Source organism: Barbus barbus, assembly GCF_936440315.1.
Source record: "Barbus barbus genome assembly, chromosome: 24".
Classification (NCBI taxonomy): domain Eukaryota; kingdom Metazoa; phylum Chordata; class Actinopteri; order Cypriniformes; family Cyprinidae; genus Barbus; species Barbus barbus.
In genome coordinates, this window is record NC_136752.1 from 20,850,107 (window position 1) to 20,872,584 (window position 22,478).

The 22,478-nt window shown below is 38.5% G+C and overlaps 2 protein-coding genes across 4 annotated transcripts in view; one reads left to right on the forward strand and one right to left on the reverse strand.

Moving 5' to 3' along the window:
• The first annotated feature begins 3,713 nt into the window (after positions 1–3,713).
• arpc5b (actin related protein 2/3 complex, subunit 5B) lies at positions 3,714–8,447 on the forward strand. 2 transcript variants are annotated; one of them, XM_079374911.1, is made up of 4 exons: positions 3,714–3,977; positions 4,887–4,960; positions 5,332–5,508; positions 5,598–8,447. In XM_079374911.1, exons 1-4 carry the CDS (start codon positions 3,839–3,841, stop codon positions 5,658–5,660), a joined length of 453 nt encoding a protein of 150 aa, XP_079231037.1. In that variant the 5' UTR covers positions 3,714–3,838; the 3' UTR covers positions 5,661–8,447. The 2 variants fall into 2 exon arrangements, with proteins under 2 accessions (XP_079231037.1, XP_079231038.1); XM_079374912.1 differs by having other exon boundaries at positions 3,714–3,958; positions 4,862–4,960; positions 5,598–6,755.
• Positions 7,346–22,478, reverse strand: part of LOC306843417 (hemicentin-1-like) — an 82,202-nt gene continuing 67,069 nt past the window's right edge. Inside the window, exons 85-107 of one of the 2 annotated variants that reach the window (XM_079374909.1) lie at positions 22,195–22,385; positions 20,524–20,605; positions 20,092–20,361; positions 19,836–20,006; positions 16,309–16,479; positions 16,056–16,226; positions 15,694–15,864; positions 15,435–15,605; positions 14,489–14,659; positions 14,046–14,192; positions 13,693–13,830; positions 13,486–13,607; positions 13,137–13,374; positions 12,670–12,732; positions 12,442–12,561; positions 12,208–12,342; positions 11,943–12,056; positions 11,720–11,845; positions 11,420–11,548; positions 10,157–10,519; positions 9,158–9,277; positions 8,900–9,026; positions 7,346–8,813 (exon numbers count right to left, since the gene is read on the reverse strand). In XM_079374909.1, the coding sequence (XP_079231035.1) occupies positions 8,447–8,813; positions 8,900–9,026; positions 9,158–9,277; positions 10,157–10,519; positions 11,420–11,548; positions 11,720–11,845; positions 11,943–12,056; positions 12,208–12,342; positions 12,442–12,561; positions 12,670–12,732; positions 13,137–13,374; positions 13,486–13,607; positions 13,693–13,830; positions 14,046–14,192; positions 14,489–14,659; positions 15,435–15,605; positions 15,694–15,864; positions 16,056–16,226; positions 16,309–16,479; positions 19,836–20,006; positions 20,092–20,361; positions 20,524–20,605; positions 22,195–22,385 (3,878 nt within the window). In that variant the 3' untranslated portion in view covers positions 7,346–8,446. The remainder of the gene's footprint in view (positions 8,814–8,899; positions 9,027–9,157; positions 9,278–10,156; positions 10,520–11,419; positions 11,549–11,719; positions 11,846–11,942; positions 12,057–12,207; positions 12,343–12,441; positions 12,562–12,669; positions 12,733–13,136; positions 13,375–13,485; positions 13,608–13,692; positions 13,831–14,045; positions 14,193–14,488; positions 14,660–15,434; positions 15,606–15,693; positions 15,865–16,055; positions 16,227–16,308; positions 16,480–19,835; positions 20,007–20,091; positions 20,362–20,523; positions 20,606–22,194; positions 22,386–22,478) is intronic. The other variant, XM_079374910.1, reaches the window with a different exon arrangement.

The following is a 22,478-nucleotide window of genomic DNA, read 5'->3' on the forward strand; positions in this document are numbered from 1 at the left end:
AAAGAAAAGTTGTTAATCCTCAAACCAACACTTCGATATCAGGATGACACATATGCACCTTTTTCACACAGTACAATGGTAGATCATGACACTGACTTTATAAAATTGACTCCACTATACCTGCTGCAACTGTGAACTTGGTAGATGATATAAACTATTGAGGAATGACTGTTTAAGATGTAAATGTCCTGCTCTGTCTTACTATGGAGCGTATTTTAACCTTTTTTGGGATTTGTTGACAAGGTCATCAGCAGTTTGTACGTGCAGACTCGCTAAGTATTAATTTAGTGTTTTATTTGTATAACCATGAATTCTTATGTTAAATGTGTATAATGTTTTATTACAAAGCATTTGTATGCATTGTTTACACTTAATATAACATCTTAAGATGGTGAAGGAATAATAAATCAGGCTTTAAATAAATGAACAATGATTTATTTTTTTGTCCTCATATTATGTTTTGAGACAAAATACCTTTGCAAAGGGTTAAGGCATTATAATGTCCTATATAAGAGGATCTGTGTTTAGTTACATTTTAGGCTAAATGTTAGAAAAACATCTGAATACTTTAGCAGATTCACATATTCTCAGCACTGATATACTTTAGTCTCATCTTTCATGATCACTTAAAATCATTCAAAACATACCATAGTAGTAATATTATGTTTCAATACGTATATGGGCCATTCTACAGAATTGGTTCAAAGTTAGAGTTGGAAACATCTTGAAAAAAATAGTGCATGCAAATTGTATAATTATATACCTAAGCTACACATTTCTAGTAACTGTGCAGTTAATTCACATTTTGTATTTTCAGAACGTTTTGGAATATTTTTCCTCTCCCCAAATTTGTCACTACCGAAACACAATAATATATAATTTATTAAGAATATTTCAACAAGACATTTTCTTTTAACTGTATTTTCGATCAGACAGAGACCATTTACTGGCAGTACTTGTTAGGTTTTAACTTAGAAACATAGCAAATATGCATTTCAGAGTCTAATCATGGCACAGAAACTATATAGTCATTCTTACTGCACAACTCTCAAGGTTTCATTATTAAGTAATCATATATTGTATAACTGAAACCACAGTATATCAGTGTTACATCCATTTTCCCTTCTACACTTCCCAAAAAGCACTTCAGCACACTGTTAGTGACAAGCAGGCCAATAAGAGTTATGAGTCTCTGCCGTCAGAGAACTAAATTAACCAATCTAATGAGTGTGCTTCTGATATTAACTTCCAGTTTTCCACTGTTAAAATTCTCAAATAATAGCCCATGAGAGAATCTATTATACGCTCCAACACACTAAAATCATTCTCATCTTGGGTTGTACCATGAGTCAATGAAAGTGTTGACATATATCAATAGCAAGGTAATTAAAAGAGAGCCGATGACCAACTTTTATAGCCTAACAGACATAGAAACGTGCAGATAAAACGAGGGTTGTTTATTAGGACTCGTGATGTTTTCTTTTAATGAAAAACATCATAAGGAATGCCTTGTGTTTATGTATGTCACAGCCCACATAGCAAACGGACTTGGCCCAAATGTGGCCTCAAGCTGGCACTGCTGGCCTCCTGTCGGCAATGGCAGATCAGTCCGGTGATCATGTGGGCCAGATCAGGCAGTGACCTGACAGCATATTATGAGACCCATGAAAAACAAGATAAATAAAATATGATAAAATGATCACAGAAATTTTAATTAAGTGTAGTATTGTTTTAATTTAATCTTTGAAATAGGAAGTCAAAACAACAACATAGTGTTGGCCCAGATCCGGCCCACATTTGGCCTGTGTGAAATCCATGGGGGCCAGATGTGGGCTGGATCTGGGCCAACACTGCTTGCTGTGAAAAGCAAATCAGTAAATCAGTCAACTGCATTAAACTGCACTTAATTATAATTTGATTATATATTATTATTCTCAGTACAAATAATCTTAGATATCTTTACATAAAGAGAGAGAGAGAGAGAGAGAGAGAGAGAGAGATCATTTAATCATTATCATGTTATATTTATTTGGTTTACCATGGGGCACATAATTATTAATATACTGAAATATCAAATATAAGATTTCTGTATTGGATCTGGGCTATATAAGGCTCGGGTATGGCTCAGATTTGGGGATTTTGGTTTACTTAAGGCTGAGAATTGGTACCAAGAATAAAATCTGTTTTGGCCCAGTTCAGGGCCAGTTAAGGGTGAATACTGGCTGAGATTCGGGCCGGTTATGGCCCACTTGTGGCCCTTGTCTTTAATCCAGTTCTGAGCCACTTCAGGGCCGTCATTCTTTGCGGTACTTGGGCCGAGGGAAAAGTGATTGTCTGGCCTGGAGCTGGGCCAGAAAACATTTGCTATGTGGGAGGAGGTGAACAGTTTGTAATTAGAAGTATGAAACATCCGCTGCCTACACAGTTATTGCATCACAAACACATTACGTCCTTGTGTCACTTGCAAGGAATATAATAGGATTCTAAAAAAAGAAAACAATACACTGAATTCCTCGTGTCTTTGAGATTAGTCTTAGTATGCGGATGAGTGAGTCTTCAAAAGCTTTTTAACCTTTTGTGTGCTTGTCCAAAACAGCATCAGATCAAGTTTTAACCCTTGGGTTAAGCAACATTTCACACTTGTAATTCTGAAAAGAGCCCACACTGCTTTTACCCTTGTGTCAATTACAGTGTGATGTTGGGATGCTAAAAGGAGGTCTTTAGCAACAGACAACCAATAATGAACTGCCTCAGTGCTTACCTTAGGCTATTATCCATGCTGTGTCTACGGTTGCAGAAACATGTATTCACGCAGTTTAGTATTCAAAACTGAGGTGAAAATGCCGATCAGTTACCAATAACAGCAGTGCGAGAAAGTTACATTATTATTATTTTAAGTTTCCTAAGGCTTAATTCTACCAAAGTGAACTTGGCGATATTTTCAAACGGACCTGCAGTTATTAAACAGGTCACATGGCATGCCAATCAGGTATTAAACTAATAAATATGTAAACCTTGGGTTTACGTTTACAGTGTGGAATATCAAAATAATTATTAATTGCTAACCGAGCAACAGCGTGAAACATGGGACAAGATAACCTAGGATTCAGTTTACCTGCGGTTTTGAACGGGTTAAAGTTCAGGTGTGAAAAACGACAGCCAATGAAATTGTGTTCTGTCGCCCTTTACCGTCACGTGACCAGCACTGCATATTAAAACATTACATCTAAAATCTGATTAAATAGGCAGACAGACTTTTTACAAATATCAAGTAATTTGAAATAATTATATATTATATAATACTATTTTAACATAAAATTATTACATTTTAATATTGGACAGAAGCAGAAAGATTTTGATACTCAAACTTTTTATTTATTTATTTTATATGCTTTTTTTTTTTTTTATCTTAAAAGGCCCCTCATTGTTGATAACGGAAAGTGAAATGAAAAGTGTTAATAGCCACAACCACATCTAAATTTGTTATTACAGAAATTTCAAAAACTTTTATATCAACAGATATTTGTGGCCAAATTGAACATTGTGATTTTGTAGTAATTGAGTTTATTTAATTATAAATTACTTTAAACAATTTTAAGCTGTTTGCTGAGGCCCCCCAGTGGTTGAGAATCGCTGGATCCGGATTGGAGCGCTTCAGTTCACCGGTGTTCCCGATAGAGGGCGCGCTATGCGGAAGTGATGGAAAACCACCACTGACTACCAGACAGTACGCTGCAGGAGTCGCCAGCCTGGTTTAGCAAAGACGACTGTTAAGATTGTGTTCATGCAAGACATAGCGTTTAGCTGAACATCAGACGGGGAATAAATAGCCTTCATCATGTCAAAGAACACGGTGTCCGATCGTTTCCGTAAAGTGGACGTGGATGAATACGACGAGAATAAGTTTGTGGACGAGGAAGAGGGAGGAGAAAACCAGCTGGGTCCAGATGAGGCAGAGGTGGATTCTCTCATCAGACAATATCCTTCTTTATTCACCAGCCGACATGTGCATGATCTGAAATAGGCTTGCATTTTCAGTGGCACTAGCTCATATAAATAATTTCCGTGTGCTTTATGCTTGAGTGGGTAATCATGACATCAGCAATGGATATAATACGGCTAATTAAATATTAAGTAAAAGTGCTTATTAACAATTGGAAGGAAAGACGATTTCATTTTGTTCGCAGCCAGTTTTACGTCAACATTATATGCACTGATTTGCTGTTCATAATTCATGAGTAGCCTGATACACCAGCTGGCCTGCAGAAGACTCCACACAGACACAACTGGCTTCTTTGCACTATTCCACTCATTTACATTTATTTTACTGGACAGGCACCGATCCAGTGTCATGTAATATTGACGGCGTTGTCTATTTTTAAGCTTTTATAGTTTAAAAGTGAAGCGAAAATCGTCCCAAACATGCTTGTCTAGTTTCGTTGTCCGCTCGTGCTGCATTAGGAACATGCATTAGCGCATATTCAGTCCTCTGAAATGTCCAGGCCTGTCGTAACATTCCAGACATTCCTTTTAACAAAACTGTTTGTGAAAAAAGATGCTGATTACTTAGAATTATGCTGATGGTGATTGTTAACTACAACGCACTAGTTTCAAACGGCGTGGGGGTTGTAAATATTAGGTTCTTCTGTCATTTGAAACTGTTGCATTATTTAGTATAAGGAAGTTGAATTCATGTCCTTATATGTCAATTTTGGAGTACCCAGGGCCTTATTTCCTGTTTCTAATTTTTCCCCCTGTGGTTGCCTTGTAATATGTTTTCTTAAAGTGCAGCATGTCCGCAGCATTTGGATATTGTAAAGCGGCATGTATTCATGCATGCATAGGTGTTTAAATTGTGCAGGTGTTTTTCTTAACTCCACTCTTCAAAGGGAACCTTATGGGTGCACTGCAGGCAGTGTTAAAAAACCCACCAATCAACACAAAAAATCAGAACGTCAAGGTGAGTCATGCCACCTTTTTCCCTAAAAAGGATACTCTGATATCATAGAAAATCACAAAATTTAGTTGTCAGATTCAACATAATTTTGGATATAAAATTGTATAGAGAATGTTGCATTGCTGCACATGGTTTTCCTTTAATTAATAATTTATTTTTTTTACATTTTGCTTATTCCAAGATGTCATTTAATATAGTACAACATTCCACAAAAAGGATAGCAATGAATGCACATGCACAGCTGTCCACTGTAATAACCACAAGGAATTTCACTCGCCTAACTGTAGTGGGCTTCAAAGTCGAAAAAATACACAAAACTACATACAATTGCTTTGATGGATCAAACTTGCATTTTTCTGACATTCTGGATGTAGGATCGCGCTGAAGGTCTAGTGCTGAAGGTGCTCAGCTCCTTTAAGAGTACTGACATAGAGAAGGGAGTTCAGTCTCTGGATAAGAATGGAGTTGATCTGCTCATGAAATACATCTACAAGGGGTTTGAGCGGCCTTCTGAGAACAGCAGTGCTGTCCTGCTGCAGTGGCATGAAAAGGTAGGGTTACTAGCAATGGAATAGCAATGTTCTAATAGCAAAGCATGTGGGAGGTCAGTAGTTAAATTCTTGCTCTGTATTCTCCTCAGGCTCTCTCTGCAGGTGGAGTGGGCTGCATCGTGAGGGTCCTAACAGCCAGGAAAACAGTGTAAACTGCAGTGGGTTAGCATAGCGCACAAAAAACACAACCCAGCAGCGGGAAATCCTGCTGAGACACTCAGAACAAAGCGATGACTTTCCACAGGGTACTGAAGAGGACCTCTCATCAGATTTCAATGCGTTTTACCCTCTTCTGTTATATCACTCTTCACTCACATAGTCAAAAACGCATAACCATGCCATCAGTTGTATGCTAGATTTACAGTAGCTTCTCTCAGGAATACTTTTCTATGCTCTTCTGTATTGTATTCAGCAATCTGAATACAAGAGACTTGTTAGAGTTTTATAAAATCTTGCTTAAGTTTATTATAACCTTTTTATTATTAATAGTAATTTACTTGCCGATCTTCATGGAGAGAAATGCATCCTGTTATTTCAGTCTGCATGTGTGAGAGGCTTAAAATGAACAGTCACAGATTGGTCGGTGTGTCTTACTGGCACTATGTCTGTCCACAGTGACTGTGTCGGATTATGAATAATACTCTCCGGTGCTTTAAACCTTCCCATCACTGATCCCTTCTCATTTATTCTAAATCACCAGGCGTTATCTCCATAGTATTTATTTTTTCATAACCAAAGCGCATTAGCTTAAATACTCCTATAAGACATTGTTACAACGCCGATCTTATGCATCATCTGAAACATCTGTTTGAATTTCTTGGCAGATGTAGCCATCTCACTAATCATGACTTTCACTAATGCTGTTATAAAGTATTAATATCTTGTCTTAATGTATCTGTGTCAGCATTCCAAAGCACTTATTGAAGTGGACCATTGTTATTGTGTGTGTCAGAATGCATATGTCTGTATCCGGTCTACGTCAGGAGGCATTTTTAAGCCAATCATGTTAAATACTGCCTCAAAGCAGACCGTTACTGTACCAGTCCGATCTGAGATGTATTGTCTGATCACAGGGACCTGCCTCTACAATGCAGTAATACAGAATACAAAGTGTAAGCACTCAATAAACCAAACCGGTATAACGACTGCCTTACAAAATATTCATTTTTTATGTTTGTGCTTTTGTGATTGATTAATAAAATATGTTAAATATACTCTTGAGGACTTGAGCTTTATATTTAGAATTTATTTAGGAATATCATCTATTCACGGCATCTGTGGTAAAAATGCCGCACTATAGATGTCAACTTTGGTTTTCTTTAGTTTTTTACAAATGTTGGGTCAAAATTATTGTTTCTGGTCACTGATATTGTCAGCATTTAACCTACAATATTTCCTTCCAATATACACTACCATTCAAAAGTTTGGGGTCGGTAATGTTTTTTTTTTTTTTTTTTTTTTTAAAGTCACTTATGCTCACTGTAATCAGAAATACAGTTACAATATTGTGAAATATTACAATTTAAAATGTCCATTTTCTATTTTAATATTATTTTAAAATGTAGTTTATTCCAGTGATGGGAAAGCTGAATTTTCAGCATCATTACTCCAGGCTTCAGTGTCAATGGATCATTGTAATACACTAATTTGTTGCTCAAGAAACATATCTTATTATAATCATTGAAATTAATATTTTTTTGTAGAAACCGTGATACAATTTTCCAGGATTCTTTGATGAAAATAAATCTTTTGTAACATAAATGTCTTTACTGTCACTTAAAACAAAATGTACTAACCCCAAACTTTTATGCAGCTCTTAAGTGAATATGTCATAATGAATGGATCGTACAATTTATTGCTTTTTTAAAAAAGGAATACAACATAGTATTACAAATAAAAAACCCAAACACTTATATACATATCATTAAAATAGAATACACCTTGATTACTGACACAGTTACAAAAAATACTCCAAATGTGTATGAACCTGTAATGATAATGAGACATTGCTATTATGTGCATAATTACTGATTGACAGTACTCTCTTCTAGAGCAAAAACTAGGGCTTACCTGAGGTGGATGTCCATTTCATTTTTACTGCAGATGTGGCTCAAACCCAAACCTCATCATGTTGAAAAGCACGAAATTTCAACCAATAAAATGTTCCCCGTCTCATTTCATAGAAAGCAATGGAGGGAATTGAGTTTCTTTCATATATTCAAGCAATTCCCAATAAGTTAATAGGTAGACATATACGCAAATGTATTCTATTACACCACCCATAGTCCTGCTGTACATTCTGATGAAGGATTCTTCTGGCCAAATCACTAACCCGCCAGCGGTCTTACTACTGGTTTCATGTGAAGTCTCTTGAAGCAGGACTCTGCGAAGGCCTTTTACATGTCTACATGACCTGTGAGAATCTCTTCAAGTGGCGGATCTGCACTCTCACATACACACTCTCACAAAAAGACCAATATAGCTCAGTCACACTTGTACAAAACTGCACCATTCTCAGAGGTTGCGCTATAAAGGATGTTATCTGGATGGATTGCAAATTTTCCATCATCCTCTATTTTTATCTGTCAGTAAAAATTATCTTCTGTGCCAAGAGCTTTTTAGACTTACATCTTTGACTTCCATAATGTGAAACAGACGACACTTGTTTATCTCCCCAAACCTCTGTCACATCTCTGTCCTGGTTTATTTTCACAGGGATGCTTTGAAAATTTATTGTTTCCCCTTTTCTGCATTTCTAATCTTGTTTAGAAACCCTTCATGTGGGAATATTTCTAGCATAGGGAAATTTAGGAAACTGGATTTCTTGTTTATCTGTCAAAACAATGGAAAACTACGATTTCAAATTACTGATTTCTTTTGTTTAGCGCAACCTCTGATCATTCCCTCTCTTCATAGGCTGTGGGATGTAGTAAAGTGCTCAGTAGGGATAGGCTGAGACAGCGATGTAGACAATAAAGGTGGTCTGGTACTCTATGCCTCCGTCAGCGCTGTAAGACAGGGCTCGCACCTTCATGCGGTACGTGTGAGGTTCACGCAGTGGCCGGGTGGTGAACAGAACACCTTTGAGGTTTTCGTCCCGGAGGGCAAAGGGCAGAGTCGTGTTCTCGTCGACCACTAAGAAGGAAGTGCGTGGGTGGACGACTCCATCCTGGGTGTAGGCAACCAGCCGGATCAGGTCCTGATTGGCAGCGATGCCGAAGGGCAGGGACAGCAGTTTGTACTCCAGTGCATAAGGGCTCAGGGCGCACTCCAGATCATTGGGCGGACAATTCTTCAGGCAGAACCTGAGAGGAAAGGCAGAACTCAATTTATTTTGAACAATCAACTTAACAAAAGTAGATAATTGCAAAGAAAAGAGTGGCAGTCTCACCCTGTGGCTGGATCTCTCTGATAGTTAGGAGGGCAAGGTGTGTCGATGCACTGGTAACTCCCTCTCATGTTGAAACACATCCTGTTTGCACCACACTGAATGTTCTGCTCCAGGCATTCATCTATGTCTATTCATACAAAGAGCAAAAGTGAGCAATGCACAAACCTCTTAAACTTAGTATCTTTAGATTTTTCACCCTCTAGAGAAGTTAGCACATGTATTGTCTGTGTTTCTTATTGAATGTCTTAAGTTTCTTACCTTGGCAGGTTTTGCCGTTGGTCATAAGGTGATAGCCGCTGGGACACAAACACCTATGGCTGCCTGGTGTGTTCATACATTCGTGTTGACATGTATCCCTCTGTTCACACTCATTAATATCTAAAACACAAGACAGGTAAGTAAGTAATTCATTGGAAATGGTGCAATTTGTGTGTCCATGTCTTACTGATATGATAAACAGGACATTAAACATCCTGTATTGACATTACAAAATTTTTATATACTATTAAATAACTTTTAAAATGAAATATTAATCAGGACTACAGGCAATTTGTATGCACCAATTCATTACTCTTATGTCTGAATAATAATTTTAAAAAAGTATACATTTAAATAAATTATTGCTTTTACTAATTCCTTTTTTCTAAAATGATTGATGCAACTTATTGTTTCTACGGAGCCCCTAAAGGGAAGGTGATGGAAATAGAAAAATGTTTGTGTTCACTTTGTTCACTTGCAAAACATTTGCATTTCCCTAAGAAAGTTTGTGTGCAAGTTCAATAAACTTTTGTATCCAATGCAAAACTTCTCAAGAAAATACAAAACTTTGTTGTGTGGACACAAAGAATTTAGAATTTATTGCCATTTGCACAGGTACATAAATTCAAAATTCTTTGCGTCCACACGACACAGTTTTGTATTTCAAAATTTCTAATTTCAAAAACAATGAAAATTTCACATTTTCATAGCTGTGTCCCCTTGGGGGCTCTTTAGTGTTCAATCCCATTTCCCTGCTTAAAAAAAATAATAAAAATATATATATATATTTCTGACATTATATATATTTTTCCTGAATTCTTCTGGCACTTACCGCACTATTGTCACATAATATTACAAAAAAAACATACTTTATAATCCATTAGATTATCAGTGTAATAGCTGCGGTTCTATTCTTTTAAGAGCAAGAGTGCTATATACATATACATCTGGCCGTGCATATAACATGAAACCCAAATTCTACAGCTCAATAGTAGTTACCTAAACACTGGCCATTGTTTGCCTTAAACCCAGGGGGGCAGGAATTAGTATCCCTACGACTGCGTGATTGGGTATTGTTTGGTCTGTTGGTCATGTGACGCCCCCCGATGGGGAAATATGAGTGGAAACTCTGGGAGGTCAGGCTATGGTAACGCTGCTGGTAGGAGCTCCGATCAGAGGAGGACTGGGATGTTCTGTACCCATATGAGAAACTCTCATAGCTGGGCAAGCGCTCTAGTCCGGCACAGGACTTGCCGTCGCCCAGCAGGTGGAGCCCCGGTGGGCACAGGCACTTGTAGCTGCCAGGGCTGTTCACGCACTGATAGGCACAGGGCACCGGTACCAGCTCGCACTCGTTTATGTCTGCTCTCACAGCAAGGCCAACACAGGGAAAGAGAAACAGGGGGAAAATAAAGCAAAGGGGGAAAATAAAGGAAATACAGTTGAAATGAAAATAGCAGGTCAAAAGAAGAAAATAAAAAAGAAGGGGATGAGAAAAAAATACTGCACATAATTAGCTATCCCTCAAAAGCATGTTTCTTATGCAAAAATACGTATTGTATTTTTGTTGTAAAATATTAAATATAGTATTTAATGATTCATCACAAGGAGCATAATTTCTATTAATAAATTTAATTCAGTTAACCCAGTTAATTTATTATCAGCATTGAAACTCAATGGGAACAACTGAGAACTGAAGAAAAATTCCAAATGCCAAAACGGCACTTCTAATCCCAACTGAATGTCATTAGAGGACATTCAAAAAATGCCACCGCAAAGCATAGCACTTCAGGGGAGAATCCCAAGCAGAAGGTTGAAGGGTAAAGACACAGATAGAGGAAGGTCATAGTCATGATAGTCGTGCTGGCCTTGCTGTAAGAGTGAACCTGCTTACCGGTGTAATACTCCAAAACTCCTGTCACTCTTAACAACTTGCAACACCTTACTGACAATTACATCTGTAGCAGCTTAGAAAGACTTGGCTCCTCGATTTGGTATCAGTGACTGACTTCTTTGTTTCTTAAGGTTATATGTTGGTTAGTTTTAAAGCGCTGTGGCAACATAAGCAAGCTGTGCGGAAGGAAGTGACATCACAGGTTCTGAATGCTGTTTAGGTAAGAGTTGGTTCACAGAAATGAAATGCAGCAAAAGAGTGAAGGAGATGAAAATGAAGGCAGGGATGCAGGTTGGTGTTTGGCAGGAGAGCAGCCTGGGATGTTGAGAGAGGATTAGAGTTAGGTGTGGGCGAGTTAGACTACGTACCAAGGCAGGGGCGGCCCACACCCTGAGAGCGGTACCCTCTTGGACAAGTGCAGTGGTAGCTACCTCTGGTGTTTTCACAGATTTGGTTATACCTGCACTGATGTGTGCCGTCTTGGCATTCATCAATGTCTACAAACAGAATAAAAATGCATTCCTCTTTGATCATAATGCAATTATGTAACAATAAATGTATAAATAAAAACACACACACACACACACACACACGCATAGCACAAATATATATATATATATATATATACATAGTCCTCAGCCCAAAACATAAACAACAACATTACAAACCTATGCAAGTGCCATTGCCTCCTTTGGTCATGCCAGTAGGGCAGAGGTCAATGCAAGTGTATCCACCACGTGTGTTTTTACACTGCTGATCTGAGCGACACACTCTCTGTTTGCATTCGTTTATGTCTGAGGAGAAACAAGCAGCACTTCAGTTGCACAAGTGCATAGTTTTACAGACCTAGCAAGACTGAGCTATATGCTACGTGACAGGTTTTAAATGTACCAATACAGCGCCGATTCCTGAGTTGGTACCCTGGCTCACAAGCACAGCGGAAGCTACCGATGGTGTTTAGACAGTGCTGATGGCAGGGGTTGGATTCCTGACACTCATTCACATCTGCAAAAACAAGATTAAAACAATTCAAATGTATGCTAGAATGAAGATACTGATAAATAGAGAACATTAATATACATTACAATATGTCATATACAAATATACATGTAAAAAATATGCAAACAAAGTTATAAAACTAGGGACAACTGTGCACCTGAGCAGCTGAGCCCATCTGCTGTCCTCCTAAAGCCCCGCCCACAGCGCATCACACAGCGATAGGAGCCAATGGTGTTCTCACAGTCTTGTCCATCATGGCACATGTGACCACCCAATGAACACTCATCAATATCTAGGGTAAACGTAAAGGAAAGCAGTTGTTCAGTTGAGATTACAGAAAATCAAAATCATACACTACTATTCAAAGGTAAACCTTTTTAAACTGTCATACCCTGACATGTTCTACCATCAGCTGAGATGGTGAGTCCTCTGGGACAGGAACAGTAGTATGTGCCTATAGCATTGTGGCAGGCATGTGAGCAGGGGTTTCCCTCCGCACACTCATTCTCATCTTCCTCAGCAAAAAAGCACAAAATCTCATCAATGAAACTTTGTATATTCACAAATGAATAATATTATCTGTATCACAGTAAAAGCAAGAGATACGGTCTGACTATACCTGAACAATATGGCCCAGTAGGGTTCAGTTGAAAACCACTGGGACACTGATTACTGCGCTCTCCTGAGGACGAAAATACATCATAATTGGAGAGGGATAGTTTTTAAAAAATTATATAAACTATTAAACATAACAGTTTGAAATGAATAAACAATTAAATCATAATGATATGCTACAATTTTGTTTATGATGTTTAGGGATGCATATAATGTTTGCATTAAATTGAATTAATTTTAAACTAGACATTAAAACACTGTAACAGACAGAAGAAAAACTGAAAACAGTTTAGTATTTTAAAAACTTTGCATTAAAAATGCTTTTTTTTTAGCCATGATATTTGCTTCCAATACCAGCTTAATCAGATGCTGTAAAATAAAAAAATAATTAAATTAAATTAAATAAGTGACTGATACATCATTCATACCTAATGAAATTTTTCCCTAATGTATCCTGTATGTGTATTGTACCTTTAGCAATGGTGGCATTGATGGTAAACTCCAGCATCTCTTCTAGTGGACGGTACAGAGCGCTGATAGCCGAGGCGTGGAGAGTCTGCACCAGATAGGGCATCTTTCCTTTGGAGGATCTGTATGTTATGGTATGATTCCAGGAGTAAGGCACGCTCACCCTGTCTATACTGAACATACGTGTAGACAGAGCATACAGCTGACCAGGACCAGTCTGGATGTAGTCTTCAGTGTAGTCCTGGAATTTAAAAATTATATTTTAATGTGAGAAAGTTTATATTGTATAACATCACATTTTCAAAGTATAAAAAGGTATAATATTCGATGAATTCAGTGATGAAGGTTCTACCTTAAGACTGATGTCAGCATTGGTTGGCAGTTGCAGTATGTGTCCATTTACTACAATGTCCAGCAGAAGTGCTCCATCTGAGTCCAGCCCTCGTGCCACATGGGTCATTCTGAGAATCTCTCCTTTAGTCAAAACACAAATTTAATTAGGAAAACTTAGAGGATTTTTTTTAAAAAGAACTCTGTACATCAATGTGATGCCTCATACCTGTGGCAAACTCCACCTGAGTCTCACGTCTGAAGATGCCATCTGTGAGAGTGTAACCGTTGACGGCTTCACCCAGCTCCTGTGCTGTGGTCCAGTATATGGGGTTCAGGATGGAGATCAACTTCCTCATAGCAGGGCCTGGATGATTTAGCAGAATATATACATACAAGCATAGACTCAAATTAAAAAATGTTCAAGTTCTTGATGAATAGTTTGAGAACTACAGCCTCACTGCCACAAAACAAAATAATGAATATACTGACATATACTATATAGCATGGATTTATAACATTTTGGAATAGAAAATATGATACATTGCTGCTCATAACAAAAACTCAGTAGCAGAGACTGACCAAGACTTCTGGGTATGTTAGTGATGGTGGCTTGTATAACTCTCCCTCCAGTGGGACTGCTGGAGATGGTGGCATTGAGGATGGCAATGCCAAACTCCACATCATTAATGTTCCCGATGATGCTTCCTCTGGCTTTCTGAGGGCCACCTTAGAGAGGAGTTTAGACAATCTACACTCATCAATCATATCTTGTGCAGTTAACTTAAGACCAAGGTCAGACATTAACCAGTGGTTAGGGAAAGTTGTATAAAATGTGTCGTAAAGTTCTCTCATTATACTATATGCTTAATAAGATAAGGGTTTATATTGTATTTGATTTGATTTTATAGGTAAGAGTCATCATCTAACTGAAAGTAAGTAATACTGAAAAATAAATAAATTAAAAAATATATATTATTTGATAAAATTTCTTGATTAACAACCATACATAGCTGTAAATGTACCTGGACATGGCTGTATATTACATCTTGATAACTGGGTGGAGTCTCCTGGGCAGGGACGGCCGTTGTTGCTGGGTGATGGATTGTTACAGAGTCTGACACGTGTCTGTTCTCCACCTCCACAGGATGCTGAACATTCACCCCAGGACTCCCATGAACCCCACTTACCATCAACTTCACACACACATACACATACACAGAGCACAGAAATGTGTGTAAGCAGTTATAATAAAAATGTATCCAGAAAATGTCATTCAAGTTCTAATTAAAATAATCTTGTAAATCATAACCTAAAGAGTACTGGATGTAGCATCTCTTGCATATTTATTAATGTATAGGAACTATGTGTTTGTGTATTGTACAATATATACTACCATTCAAAAGTTTGGGGCGAGTAAAATGCATTAAATTGATCAAAACAAAAGGTGACAGTAAACACTTACACATCGTTATAAAATGTCTGTTTCAAAAAATTATGTTCTTTTGAAATATTCTATTCATGAAAGAATCCTGAAAAAATGTATCACTGTCTCAACAAAAATATTAAGCAGCACAACTGTTTCCAGCATTGACAATAATAAGAAATGATTCTTGAGCACCAAATCAGCATATTAGAATGATTTCTGTAGGATCATGTGACACGGAAGACTAATGGCTGCTAAGAAATTCAGCTTCGCCATCCAAGGAATAAATTTGAATATGTTTTAAAACATTTTAAAATACATTTAAAATAGTATAATATAAATAGAATAAAATAGTATATATATATATATATATATATAATGTTTTAAATTGCAATAATATTATGTCACAATATAATTTTTTTACTGTATTTTTAATCGAATAAATGTAGTCATGTGAGAGCATCAGAGACTTCTTTCAAAAATATTATTAAAAATTCTCCCTGACTTCATACTTTTCAACTGTAGTATTTGTATGAGTGCCATACCAGGGCAGTTGGCTGTGTTGCACTTTTGGATTTGGGAGTCTGATCCAGTACATGCTCTGCCTCCATTCGCTGGTCGAGGATTGTCACATGTTCTGTAGCGACGCATCTGACCACCGTTGCAGGTTCTGCTACAACTGCCCCAGCTGTTCCATGGGCCCCAGTTACCATAAACTATGAAGAGAGATTATTTGTACTTGCTGCTTTCATTATTACACTAATATGTCTGCTAGTTCACCATATATGAAATGTGTTTACTCACTGGGACAGGGTTCATTGTTGCAGAAATCAATGTGGATGTCATTGCCCTCACATTGCCGTCCTCCATGCTGGGGGGCAGGGCTTGCACAGATACGTGTCCTTTGCCTTGTACCACCTCCACAAGAAACACTGCATGCCCCCCAACTTACCCAGGACGACCACTTGCCATCCACTGTTGAAGAAGGGAAGATAAGATAAGCCAATGCTTGTTAAACCTGGATTTGAATAATCATGAAATAATGGATGTGCGCAGCCTAATAAAGTTAATCTAGTACCAAGATCCTTCAGAAGAAGGCTATTATTTTTTTTTTCACCATTTATTAATTTACCTGTATCTATTATTACTTTGACCAAGATGCTTACCAGGGCAGTTCCTCTCACTGCACACTTGCGTCTGTGTGTCAGGTCCTTCACACGATAGTCCTTCAAATGAGGGTGGAGGGTTGTTGCAGAGTCTCAGCCTAGTCTGCATCCCTTTGCCACATGTTTCACTACAAGGGCTCCAAGGCAACCAGGCACCCCAGTTCCCTGCCACTGACACATAAGAAGCCAGTCAGACTGATAAAGACAAGATATGTCCATGCATAAACAGGAGCAGGTATATTCCTCTACTAACCTGGGCATGGCCTTATACTACACATGATGGCCTCCACTGCTTTGCCCTTACAGGCTCTGCCCCCATGCTGGGCAGGAGGATTACTACAAGTCCGCACCCTAGTTCTATTACCCTGACCACAGGTACGAGAGCACTCTTCCCATGAAGACCACTCAGACCAATTACCATCCACTATAGGGACAAAGAGATAGATGAAAACATGACAAACAGTTTAAACATGTCTCTACACTATATTTGTTGTTAGTTAGGAAAACGAGTTTGTTTATATATATATATATATATTTATTAGGGGTGACCCCGAATAGTCGAAGACTCGATGCTTCGATAGGAGGAGCCTGATTCGACTCCCAATCTCACAGTCGAATGTTCGCTGAGGTGTTTTGATCATGCCATTTTGGCTAAATGGGGGTGCTCAAATCTTTGATTTCACATAAAACTACCAGTTTTCTCCCTACAAGTTAATATACAGCCTATTAAAATAATGCTGTAAATAAGAATCTGAAAAGAAAGAAGCTTCAAATAAATATTTTAACGTGTGTGAATAAATCCAATCACCCCTATAGATTTAAGTTTCACTTTTCATAATCCGTGACTGACAGAGGATCTTGGCGGCAGGGATTTAAATCTTTAACAAGACTAAAATTGACACAGGCATGTGAAACGCTGGATTTTTTTGATCAGGTAAGGTACAACTTCCCGATTTCAAAACATTTCAGCTGGTTTATGTGTATATCGTTTATATATTATTTATCTCGTATAAGATGTATTTGAGTTACGCTGCAGTAAAGTGCTTAATTGTAGTATAGGATGATGATCTCTTCAGCGCACGCAGCGCGAGCAGGACAATCAACAATGAATGCAGAATATTAATAGAACACTATCATAATAAAACGCTGTGAAGTTTTAGAGTTTAGCTGCCGTGTTTCTACACTTTGTTGCGTGAAGAACACGTCCACAAAAGGAGTTCATTCAGATCCGCGCAGACACGTTCACTTATGCATTCAGGGCATTTTGTGCAGATAGCCTATAAGTTGTAATATAACGTTATGTTGTATAAATAATGAAGCGCATTCGATACGAGATAAATGATTAGTTAAATCCATTGATTAAAAACCTGCTATCAAAGGTTTCATTCTACTGGTCATCTTCAGCGCGCAGCTCAAAACAGAAATGTAGAACATTAATAACTGTCATATACATAACGTTATAATGAGAGCACTATTGTAAAAAAAAAATGTTGTGAATTCGTTTCGCTGACGTTTAATGTTAATTATCTTTTAATCAAAACACAAAACATTATTTACCCCGCTTGTATCTGCGAGTCGTCCATTACACATTTTCCCTGTGTGTTAACGTCAGTAATTATGACTGTCTGACTGTCTGACTTGACTCATGGTAATGTATATTGACCACGCCCCCAAACATATTATTCGACTGTGAGTCGAAGTCAAGTCAAGTCAAGTCACCTTTATTTATATAACGCTTTTAACAATACAGATTGTGTCAAAGCACTTAACAGTATCAAATTGGAGGATAGAGTGTCAGTAATGTATAATAATAAGACTAAACACTCAATTTTCAGTTAAAGGCATTTCATTATTGAATTCAGTGATGTCATTGTCTAGCTCAGTTTAGTTTAAATAGTATCTGTGAAATCAAATTGACGATAATCGCTAGAAATCAAGTGTCTCCAACTGAGCAAGCCAGAGGCGACAGTGGCAAGGAACCAAAACTCCCTATGTGACAGAATGGAGAAAGAAACCAGGCTCAGTTGGGGGGCCAGTTCACCTCTGGCCAGGATATTATTGTTTAATTATTGATTTAATTAAAATTTTAAATGTATAAATGTATTATATTGCTATTTTTATATTGTTGCAATTTCTAACAATAATAGTATTATGTAGTTAGGTATTTTATTATATTTTGTTTTATTTTTAGTCGAGATATGTCCCCAGATATGTATAACAGTGTAAATTTGCTGTACCCTCAAAATAACTCAACACACAGTCATTAATGTCTAAACCGCTGGCCACAAAAGTGAGTACACTCCTAAGTGAAAATGTCCAAATTGGGCCCAAAGTGTCATATTTTGTGTGGTCACCATTATTTTCCAGCACTGCCTTAACTCTCTTGGGCATGGAGTTCACCAGAGCTTCTTCCACTCCTTCATGATGACATCACAGAGCTGGTGAATGTTAGAGACCTTGCGCTCCTCCACCTTCCGTTTGAGGATGCCCCACAGATGCTCAATAGGGTTTAGGTCTGGAGACATGCTTGGCCAGTCCATCACCTTTACCCTCAGCTTCTTTAGCAAGGCAGTGGTCGTTTTGGAGGTGTGTTTGGGGTCGTTTTCATGTTGGAATACTGCCCTGCGGCCCAGTCTCCGAAGGGAGGGGATCATGTTCTACTTCAGTATGTCACAGTACATGTTGGCATTCATGGTTCCCTCAATGAACTGTAGTTCCCCAGTGCCGGCAGCACTCATTCAGCCACAGACCATGACACTCCCAGTGGCTGAATGAGTGCCGGCAGCACTCATTCAGCCACAGACCATGACACTCCCACCACCATGCTTGACTGTAGGCAAGACACACTTGTCTTTGTACTCCTCACTTGGTTGCTGCCACACACGCCTGACACCATCTGAACCAAATAAGTTTATCTTGGTCTCATCAGACCACAGGACATGGTTCCAGTAATCCATGTCCTTAGTCTGCTTGTCTTCAGCAAACTGTTTGCAGGCTTTCTTGTGCATCATCTTTAGAAGAGGCTTCCTTCTGGGACGACAGCCATGCAGACCAATTTGATGCAGTGTGCGGCGTATGGTCTGAGCACTGACAGGCTGACCCCCCACCCCTTCAACCTCTGCAGCAATTCTAGCAGCACTCATACGTCTATTTCCCAAACACAACCTATGGATATGACGCTGAGTACGTGCACTCAACTTTTTTGGTCGACCATGGCAAGGCCTGTTCTGAGTGGAACCTGTACTGTTAAACCACTGTATGGTCTTGGCCACGTGCTGCAGCTTAGTTTTAGGGTCTTGTCAATCTTCTTATAGCCTACGCCATCTTTATGTAGAGCAACAATTCTTTTTTTCAGATCCTCAGAGAGTTCTTTGCCATGAGGTGCCATGTTGAACTTCCAGTGACCAGTATGAGAGAGTGAGAGCGATAACACCAGATTTAACTCACCTGCTCCCCATTCAAACCTGAGACCTTGTAACACTAACAAGTCACATGACACCAGGGAGAGAAAATGGCTAATTGGGCCCAATTTTGACATTTTCACTTAGGGGTGTACTCACTTTTGTGGCCAGTGTGTTATTTTGAGCTTTGTCACATGAAAAGATATAATAAAATATTTACAAAAATGTGAGGGGTGTACTCACTTCTGTGAGATACTGTATATATATATATATATATATATATATATATATATGTGTGTGTGTATATGTAGATGCATATGCAGATGCTCACAACGTAGAGACCTGCTAAAGTAGCAAAAGGGATGACAAACTAATTTACCAGGGCAAGGTTTGCCTTGACAGCTGCGTGTTTCTGTTGCTGAACCTATGCAGTGGCGGCCTCCATTCGCAGGAAATGGTTTATTGCACTGTCTGAGCCTCTTCTGCACTCCTGTGCCACAGGAAACACTGCAGGCTCCCCACTCCATCCATTCAGAGAAGCCTCCGTGAACTGCGAAACACACACAATTCAATCTCTCATTACAATACATCTGACTGCATACTCTCTATAAATGTAAATGTGCAGTTTAGCTCACCTCGCACTGTGAGGGTCACGCGCACCAGCACAGAGCCTAACAGATTTCGGGCCACGCACTCATACTCAGCTGTGTCCTCTTTCTGAGCACTACTGAACCGCAGAGAACCATTATTCAGCATGGTGATGCGCTCATTACCCAACAGTGGCCGTCCCTGACGGGACCACTCGATAACAGGCGCAGGCTCTCCCTCTGCCTGGCAGTTTAGCACTACTGTGGAACCGGCGTCAACCACCGTCTCCACTGGCTCTACAGTGATGGTTGGAGAACCTGTGGAACAGCACTGATGTTATTACAGTAACACAAGTTATTGCTATTTTAGCGTTTTTATTGCCTGTGTGATTATTCTTTGTGACTTTGACTGCAGATTACTAACTTTAAAGGATAATTTTACCCTAAAGTTTTCATTTTTGGTTTGAACTGTAGACTTACGCTGTAAGGTCAGTGTGACTGTTCTCTCCACCACTCCTGCATCGTTTGTGGCCACGCACATGTAATTTCCAGCATCTTCGCTCTACAACAATACAAACAAACAACACAAACATTAATTATTTATGAATTTTAAATTGGGGAAAATACAAAAAATTAAGGAATTTTGGGTAACACTTTATTTTAAGGTGTCATAATACATAGTAATTACCTAATTAAGTACTTAGTAGTAGCCGTTGTACTTACATGAAACAAAATGTACTTACCATGTAACTAAGTTATGGAACAGCCTGTAATTACAGTTTGTAATTATGTAGATGTAATAGGCAGCTACTGATATGTAACAAGCAGAGTCTGTTACACAGCTACGCGTACACTTAAGTACAATCTTGATACACTTTATTTTAAGTATCTTATGCCTGTGTAATGTTCTGTAATTTTAATGTAATTAGAAAGGTATTACATATATTTAAGCTGTGTACTGGTGGGTTAAATAAAACTAAGGTGCAGCTGGATAAGGTGTACAGTATATATACACATGAGGTACACTTAAGTACAATCTTGATACACTTTAATTTGAAGTGAAGTGAGGAAGTGAAGTGACATACTGCCAAGTATGGTGACCCATACTTGGAATTCGTGCTCTGCATTTAACCCATCCAACGTGCACACACACAGCAGTGAACACACACACACACCGTGAACACACACCCGGAGCAGTGGGCAGCCATTTATGCTGCGGCGCCCGGGGAGCAGTTGGGGGTTCGGTGCCTTGCTCAAGGGCACCTCAGTCGTGGTATTGAGGGTGGAGAGAGCGCTGGACATTCACTCCCCCCACCTACAATCCCTGCCGGCCCGAGACTCGAACCCGCAACCTTTGGATTACGAGTCCGACTCTCTAACCATTAGGCCACGACTTCCCCAAATTTAAGTAGCTTATGTCTGTGTACTTCCATTTAAAATTACGTTGTATACAGTCTGCAGCACATATGTAACAATCTTTTGGTTACATAAGTAGCTGTTTAACAGACTCTGTCTGTTACATATGTGTAACAGTAGCTGCCTATTACATGCACATAATTACAAACTGTAAGTACAGGCTGTTCCATAACTTAGTTACATGGTAAGTACATTTTGTTTAATGTAAGTACAACGGCTACTACTAAGTAGCTAGTAACTAGGTAACTAGGCAATTACACTGTATAATGGACACCTTAAAATAAAGTGTTACCCAATTTTTGCATTGAATTTTGTATCCAGGATTCATAGCAAAAACGTTAATAATAACTCTTGTTTTATTGTAAAAATAATAGCCTGGTTTTACAAAAGTCTATATCCTACATTTTTCACCATGATCTTTAAGACATGAAATAATACTTTTTTGGTTTGTGGTTGCGAGCAGTTGAGTATTTTGTGGTAAAAAAAAAGAAAAAAATAGAATTATTATAATTAATAATGTAATATTTATAATAATGTAATAATTATTACACACAGCAGAAAAAATATTGCAGGTAATGGACTCAGAGAGAGACTTTCTCTTTGCTCTGAAATATGATAAGAGTTAAAGAAATAGTTTCTTTTGGAAAAAAAAGAAAAACCTGGGGTAAATCATGCAGTGTAGTTTATATGCTTTTCCATTTTGCTGCTGTATCTGTGACTGCAGCGTTTGTTTACCACTGTGCCGTAGATGGCTAGAGATCCGTTGTCAAGCTGGCGGATTCGGTTGCTTATCTGCACATTGATTCCTTTTTTGCTCCACTGGATGGTGGGCAGAGGGTCTCCTCGTACCTCACAGTTAAGTATGGCATTCCCTCCCAGGGGCTCAATACGATTTGAATGAACATCTCCGTCTATTATTGGTGGTTCTGGAAAAAGTGGACAAGAGATTCAGGTTTTTCACACTGCACTTGCTTTTGATTTTACAGCCAGATAAAGTCAGCATATAATAGAAATGCAGA

Excerpts from the sequence above, each read along its gene's own strand:
- arpc5b (XM_079374912.1), top strand. The coding sequence starts at position 3,839 with ATGTCAAAGAACACGGTGTCCGATCGTTTCCGTAAAGTGGACGTGGAT. Across the intron at positions 3,959-4,861 it reads TGGGTCCAGATGAGGCAGAG|GTGTTTTTCTTAACTCCACT; the intron begins GTGGATTCTCTC and ends TAAATTGTGCAG. Across the intron at positions 5,509-5,597 it reads TGCTGCAGTGGCATGAAAAG|GCTCTCTCTGCAGGTGGAGT; the intron begins GTAGGGTTACTA and ends TATTCTCCTCAG.